The following is a 7,500-nucleotide window of genomic DNA, read 5'->3' as shown; positions in this document are numbered from 1 at the left end:
TCCTTCATCATACAAAACCAATAGTCTTCTTGCTTTGTGTCCTTCATCATACAAAACCAATAGTCTTCTTGCTTTGTGTCCTTCATCATACAAAACCAATAGTCTTCTTGCTTTGTGTCCTTCATCATACAAAACCAATAGTCTTCTTGCTTTGTGTCCTTCATCATACAAAACCAATAGTCTTCTTGCTTTGTGTCCTTCATCATACAGAACCAATAGTCTTCTTGCTTTGTGTCCTTCATCATACTAAACCAATAGTCTTCTTGCTTTGTGTCCTTCATCATACAAAACCAATAGTCTTCTTGCTTTGTGTCCTTCATCATACAAAACCAATAGTCTTCTTGCTTTGTGTCCTTCATCATACAAAACCAATAGTCTTCTTGCTTTGTGTCATTCATCATACAAAACCAATAGTCTTCTTGCTTTGTGTCCTTCACCATACAAAACCAATAGTCTTCTTGCTTTGTGTCCTTCATCATACTAAACCAATAGTCTTCTTGCTTTGTGTCCTTCATCATACAAAACCAATAGTCTTCTTGCTTTGTGTCCTTCATCATACAAAACCAATAGTCTTCTTGCTTTGTGTCCTTCATCATACAAAACCAATAGTCTTCTTGCTTTGTGTCCTTCATCATACAAAACCAATAGTCTTCTTGCTTTGTGTCATTCATCATACAAAACCAATAGTCTTCTTGCTTTGTGTCCTTCACCATACAAAACCAATAGTCTTCTTGCTTTGTGTCCTTCATCATACTAAACCAATAGTCTTCTTGCTTTGTGTCCTTCATCATACAAAACCAATAGTCTTCTTGCTTTGTGTCCTTCACCATACAAAACCAATAGTCTTCTTGCTTTGTGTCCTTCATCATACAAAACCAATAGTCTTCTTGCTTTGTGTCCTTCATCATACAAAACCAATAGTCTTCTTGCTTTGTGTCATTCATCATACAAAACCAATAGTCTTCTTGCTTTGTGTCCTTCACCATACAAAACCAATAGTCTTCTTGCTTTGTGTCCTTCATCATACTAAACCAATAGTCTTCTTGCTTTGTGTCCTTCATCATACAAAACCAATAGTCTTCTTGCTTTGTGTCATTCATCATACAAAACCAATAGTCTTCTTGCTTTGTGTCCTTCATCATACAAAACCAATAGTCTTCTTGCTTTGTGTCCTTCATCATACAAAACCAATAGTCTTCTTGCTTTGTGTCCTTCATCATACAAAAACCAATAGTCTTCTTGCTTTGTGTCCTTCACCATACAAAACCAATAGTCTTCTTGCTTTGTGTCCTTCACCATACAAAACCAATAGTCTTCTTGCTTTGTGTCCTTCATCATACAAAACCAATAGTCTTCTTGCTTTGTGTCCTTCATCATACAAAACCAATCGTCTTCTTGCTTTGTGTCCTTCATCATACAAAACCAATAGTCTTCTTGCTTTGTGTCCTTCACCATACAAAACCAATAGTCTTCTTGCTTTGTGTCCTTCACCATACAAAACCAATAGTCTTCTTGCTTTGTGTCCTTCATCATACAAAAACCAATAGTCTTCTTGCTTTGTGTCCTTCATCATACAAAACCAATAGTCTTCTTGCTTTGTGTCCTTCACCATACAAAACCAATAGTCTTCTTGCTTTGTGTCCTTCATCATACAAAACCAATAGTCTTCTTGCTTTGTGTCCTTCATCATACAAAACCAATCGTCTTCTTGCTTTGTGTCCTTCATCATACAAAACCAATAGTCTTCTTGCTTTGTGTCCTTCACCATACAAAACCAATAGTCTTCTTGCTTTGTGTCCTTCACCATACAAAACCAATAGTCTTCTTGCTTTGTGTCCTTCATCATACAAAAACCAATAGTCTTCTTGCTTTGTGTCCTTCATCATACAAAACCAATAGTCTTCTTGCTTTTCACACTTTTCACATGTCATCGCCAAATGATGGGTTCTTTAACCGCAGCTCCTTCAGTCATCTACAGTATGCCTCAAAAGATCAATAGTGTTCTTGCGCTGACATATTTGGACAATAATCCCTAAAAGCTCGACCAAGACAGTTTTGATTCAGGCAACGCTTAAAACAAACAGATTCGACTTATGAACACATTCATCGCAGCCCAATTGTGTCTTGTGTCCTCCAAAATCAATAGTGTTCTTGCCTTGTTATTGGGCAAGGATCCCTCAAAGGTGAATAAGACATTTTTCATTCACAGAGCGCCGAAATCCAACCTTTTAGTCTTCCAAAATCAATAGCGATCTTGCTTCGGTGTATTGGAGAACAATCCCTGAAAGCTTGAAGAATATGTTTTTGCCGTCTATACCTTCAAAAATCAATAGTGTTCTTGCTTTTTCATTAGGTAGTAATCGCTTAAAGGTTGACGAGGACATCTTTAAAGCGCTAAAAACCAACAGATTCCACCTCTTCGTCCTGTTGTGTCAGGTGTTTTAAAAAAATCAATAGCGTTCTTGCTTTGTTATTGGTCAGTGATTGCTATATAATAAAAAAAAATCAATAGTGTTCCAGCTTACAGCCGCTTTGTCAACCATTTCAAACATTTTGTAAAGGGTTCTGAGTGCTGAAAACGAAAGGATGTTAATTTTTCATCTTAGTTTTATTTTGACACGTCATTGGGAAAAAAAATCAATAGTGATCTTGCTTTGTCATTAGGTAGTAATCGCTTAAAGATTGAAGAGGACATCTTTAAAGCGCTAAAAACCAACAGATTCCACCTTTGATCATAGATATCTTCGTCCTGTTGTGTCAGGTGTTTAAAAAAAAATCAATAGTGTTCTTGCTTTGTTATTGGTCAGTGATTGCCATATAATAAAAAAAAAAATAGTGTTCCTGCTTACAGGTGCTAGTCAACCATTTTAAACATTTTGTCGAGTGCTGAAAACAAAAGGACGTTAATTTTTCATCTTAGTTTTATTTTGACACGTCATCAAAAAAATCAATAGTGATCTTGCTTTGTCATTGGGCGCTAAAAACCAACAGATTGTACCTTTGATCATGGATATTTTCTTCCTGTTGTGTCGGGTGATAAAAAAAAATCAACAGCGTTCTTGCTTTGTTATTGGTCAGGGATGGTTTAAATGTGGAAGAAGACACCAAAATCAATAGTGTTCCTGATTACAGCAACTAGTCCACCATTTCAAACGTTTTGTAAAAGGTTTTGAGTGCTGAAAACGAAATGATGTTAATTTTTCATCTTAGCTTTATTTCGACATACAACATTGGGAGGGAAAAAAAAATCAATAGTGATCTTGCTTTGTCATCGAACAGTGATGCCTGATTTTTTGTTGTTTTTTGACCAGTTTGAGTTCTTCCATCTCCCTGGCGGACGACAATCCTTTGTGTTCCCGCCTCATCTCCGCGTGGTGACGAGACCCCTATTGATTTTGCCACTTGCAGGTGTTGGAGCGTGCGGACGGACCAGTGCGTGTTGGTGCTCTACGGCCACTCCAGCACGGTCAACTGCCTGGACATCCACGCTGACAGACTGGTGTCCGGGGCCAAGGACTGCACCGTCAAAGGTAAGAATGCTATTCATTTTCATCAATATTAACACTTTTATAGATGGGACCCGCAAGAATTTTAATGGGAGTTTTGTTTTTTGTTTTTTATTGCTAAAAAAATAAATAAAATAAAATAAAATTAATGTGAATTAATTACTTCACATCAAATATTACACTTTGACATTTTTGGGGGGGAAAATATTGCATATTTTGTGTTTTTGTCACCAAAAAACAGGGTTTTATTTGACAAAAAGGGCATAAAACATAAATCATTTATTTTTGACTTTATGATCTAGAGATTTAAATGTAAAAAAATAATACAAATAATAAAGATATTTGACACATTTGAAACATTTCTATGATTGAGACCTTCCTTGAGTGGAGCCTTAAAGGTAAAAAATGTCAATATATTGGTATTGAAAATTTTAAAATACCAAAATGGCCCCTGCATGCCTTGATTTTTCAATGTGTGGCCCTCAGTGTAAAACATATGGACACCCCTGATCTAGACTTTTTTTATTATTTTTAAAATTTTCTATTTTTTTAAACTTTTTTTCAATGTTTTTTCAATGTGATTGCGCACTGGTGTGCGTCTGGGTCGTGACAGCGTGGCACGCAAATGTCTGTGCTGCATTGGATCAGTCTCCTTTCTTTAACAGGCAAAAGCTTTATAACCTCACCATACCTGCCAACTTTTGAAATCAGAAAAACCTAGTAGCCAGGGTCCAAGGGCCGCAGGCCCCGGTAGGTCCAGGACAAAGTCCTGGTGGAGGGTTCAGGGCTTCGCCCCCCGACGCAAAATGATTATTAGCATTCAGACAGGTTAAAATGTTGCTAAAACCATCACTTTACACTTAAGTGTAAAAGCAAAAAAAAAAAAAGTATGGCTAATTAAAAAAAAAAAAAAATGAGTGGGGCCCACTCATATATATATTTTTTAATTAGCCATACTTTTTAAAAATAAATAAAAATAAAAATATGAGTGGGGCCCCACTCATATACATATTTTTTAATTAGCCATACTTTTTAAAAATAAATAAAAATAAAAATATGAGTGGGGCCCCACTTATATATATATTTTTTTAATTAGCCATCCTTTTTTTTTTTGCTTTCACACTTAGTGTCTAGGAAAAAAATTAAAAAAAATTAAAAATGTTCTTTTTTTTTTTTTTTTTAAATTACAAAAAAAATACAATAAAAAAAATAAAAATTAAAAATTTAGAAAATAATAAAAAAGTCTAGATCAGGGGTGTCCATATGTTTTACATTGAAAAATCAAGGCATGCAGGGGCCATTTTGGTATCTGTTTGGCTCCCTAAAAAGGACAATAATTCATAACAACATTGTTAAGTCTTTATTTTTGTTTTGGAGCAATGACATATAAAACAATTCAAAAAAATATTGGTCTCACACATAAAAATGTTAAAATTTGATTTAATTTATTTTTTTATTTTTTTTATACTTTGTAGCACTTTGAGATTTTAACAAATGTAAAGTGCGTTACAAATTCATTATTATTATTATTAAAATAAAGTTACACATTTTTTTTTTTGACTTTCAACACTTAAATATTTAGATCAACTTCAGATCAATCCGTCGATTATACAATTTTATTATTTGTCATGCTTTTTTTTGTTAAAGAAAACAAACATATGCAATATTTTAACATTGATTTTGATTCATTATTATTTTTGTTAACATTGATTTTGATTTATTATTATTTTTGAAAGAAAAAACAAAAAACCGGCCCCTGGGTCGCACTTTGGACACCCGAGCTTCAGATCTTCCACACTAAACTCCTCCAAGCATTTTTAACAAAAGTGTCAACAAGGACTTGTTTATGTTTACGCCGTGACCGAGCTGGGCCTTTCCCAAACGATGTGTCCAGTGTGGAGTCTGCAGACGGAGAAGCACCTGGAGGAGTTCAACTTCAAGCACCGCAAGTCGGTGCGCTGCGTGAAGATCAACGCCACCACCGTGTTCAGCAGCTGCGACCGCGGCGTGGTCAAGCTGTGGGACGCCGAGAACGCCACGCTGCTGCGGGTGAGGAAGAGGCCCCGCCCCCCCGCCCCTCCCCTCTTAACGCTGGCCCGCGCTTGCAGACGATCAACGCCCACGGCCACCCGGTGAGATGCATGTTTGTGGACCGCTGGCACCTTCTGACCGCCGACACCAACGGGCAGGTGATGGCGTGGAGCAGCAGGTGTGAAGCTGAAGGTTGCCTGATGACCTTCAGCCATCCCAAGTAAGCATTTAGAGTAGCCAGTGTGCAGCTCTGACAAATACTCACTCACAAGTGACTCTTAATCATTCCATATCCACTCATAAATATTACATTTTTTAGTTTTGTTTTGATTGAAATTGAAAGTGAGATAGTTTTATTCTTGAAAGAGTCGAAAAAAGATTCGAATCACTCCAAGAATCGGAATTGAATCATGGGTCATTGCAAGATTCACATCTCTACTACGCATTGAAAACTGCCTTGTGGTGAAAACGTCACATCTACATGATGGCATTCATGTTTCCCCCCTCGAGTAACCGTAACTCCCCCGGGCCGGCAGCACTCGTGCACCCCCAGACAATGACACTTATCTTGAATTTTTTTTTTTTTTTTTTTTACACAGTAATGAAACCTGTTTTGAAAAGGTTTGATCATCATTTTCCTACCAAATAATACATTGTGAGAATCGGTTTGAATCGAGAATCGTGTCGAATTGACTCGTAACCCCAAGAATTGAATCGAATCGTGAGTTGGTGTAAGATTCACATCCCTACTGCCCATAAATTACGTTAGAAAACCATGATGGGATTTATGTTTCAGCCTGAGAGAACCACAACTCCCCCGGGCCGGCAGCACTCATGCACCCCCAGACAATGACACTTACCTTGATTTCTTTTATTTCTTTTTTATGCCCATAAATTACGTTATAAAACCATGATGGCATTTATGTTTCCCCCTGAGAGAACCACAGCTCCCCCGGGCCGGCAGCACTCATGCACCCCCAGACAATGACACTTACTTTGATTTCTTTTATTTCTTTTTTATGCCCATAAATTACGTTAGAAAACCATGATGGGATTTATGTTTCCCCCTCAGAGAACCACAGCTCCCCCGGGCCGGCAGCACTCATGCACCCCCAGACAATGACACTTACCTTGATTTCTTTTATTTCTTTTTTATGCCCATAAATTACGTTAGAAAACCATGATGGGATTTATGTTTCCCCCTGAGAGAACCACAGCTCCCCCGGGCCGGCAGCACTCATGCACCCCCAGACAATGACACTTACCTTGATTTCTTTTATTTCTTTTTTATGCCCATAAATTACGTTATAAAACCATGATGGCATTTATGTTTCCCCCTGAGAGAACCACAGCTCCCCCGGGCCGGCAGCACTCATGCACCCCCAGACAATGACACTTACTTTGATTTCTTTTATTTCTTTTTTATGCCCATAAATTACGTTAGAAAACCATGATGGGATTTATGTTTCCCCCTCAGAGAACCACAGCTCCCCCGGGCCGGCAGCACTCATGCACCCCCAGACAATGACACTTACCTTGATTTCTTTTATTTCTTTTTTATGCCCATAAATTACGTTAGAAAACCATGATGGGATTTATGTTTCCCCCTGAGAGAACCACAGCTCCCCCGGGCCGGCAGCACTCATGCACCCCCAGACAATGACACTTACCTTGATTTCTTTTATTTCTTTTTTATGCCCATAAATTACGTTATAAAACCATGATGGCATTTATGTTTCCCCCTGAGAGAACCACAGCTCCCCCGGGCCGGCAGCACTCATGCACCCCCAGACAATGACACTTACTTTGATTTCTTTTATTTCTTTTTTATGCCCATAAATTACGTTAGAAAACCATGATGGGATTTATGTTTCCCCCTCAGAGAACCACAGCTCCCCCGGGCCGGCAGCACTCATGCACCCCCAGACAATGACACTTACCTTGATTTCTTTTATTTCTTTTT

General features: G+C 37.9%; 1 protein-coding gene across 1 annotated transcript in view; it reads left to right on the top strand.

Annotated features, from left to right (window-relative positions):
• The window catches only part of fbxw10 (F-box and WD repeat domain containing 10), an 18,922-nt gene that overhangs the window by 9,556 nt on the left and 1,866 nt on the right, over window positions 1-7,500 (top strand). The window contains exons 6-8 of the mRNA XM_061966386.1: window positions 3,409-3,530; window positions 5,401-5,555; window positions 5,615-5,757. Coding sequence (XP_061822370.1) covers window positions 3,409-3,530; window positions 5,401-5,555; window positions 5,615-5,757 — 420 coding nt within the window. The remainder of the gene's footprint in view (window positions 1-3,408; window positions 3,531-5,400; window positions 5,556-5,614; window positions 5,758-7,500) is intronic.

The sequence above is a fragment of the Nerophis lumbriciformis genome, linkage group LG11 (genome assembly GCF_033978685.3).
Source record: "Nerophis lumbriciformis linkage group LG11, RoL_Nlum_v2.1, whole genome shotgun sequence".
NCBI classification, from domain to species: domain Eukaryota; kingdom Metazoa; phylum Chordata; class Actinopteri; order Syngnathiformes; family Syngnathidae; genus Nerophis; species Nerophis lumbriciformis.
The sequence above is the reverse complement of the archived record's forward strand: the minus strand, read 5'-3'. Positions and strand labels throughout refer to the sequence as shown.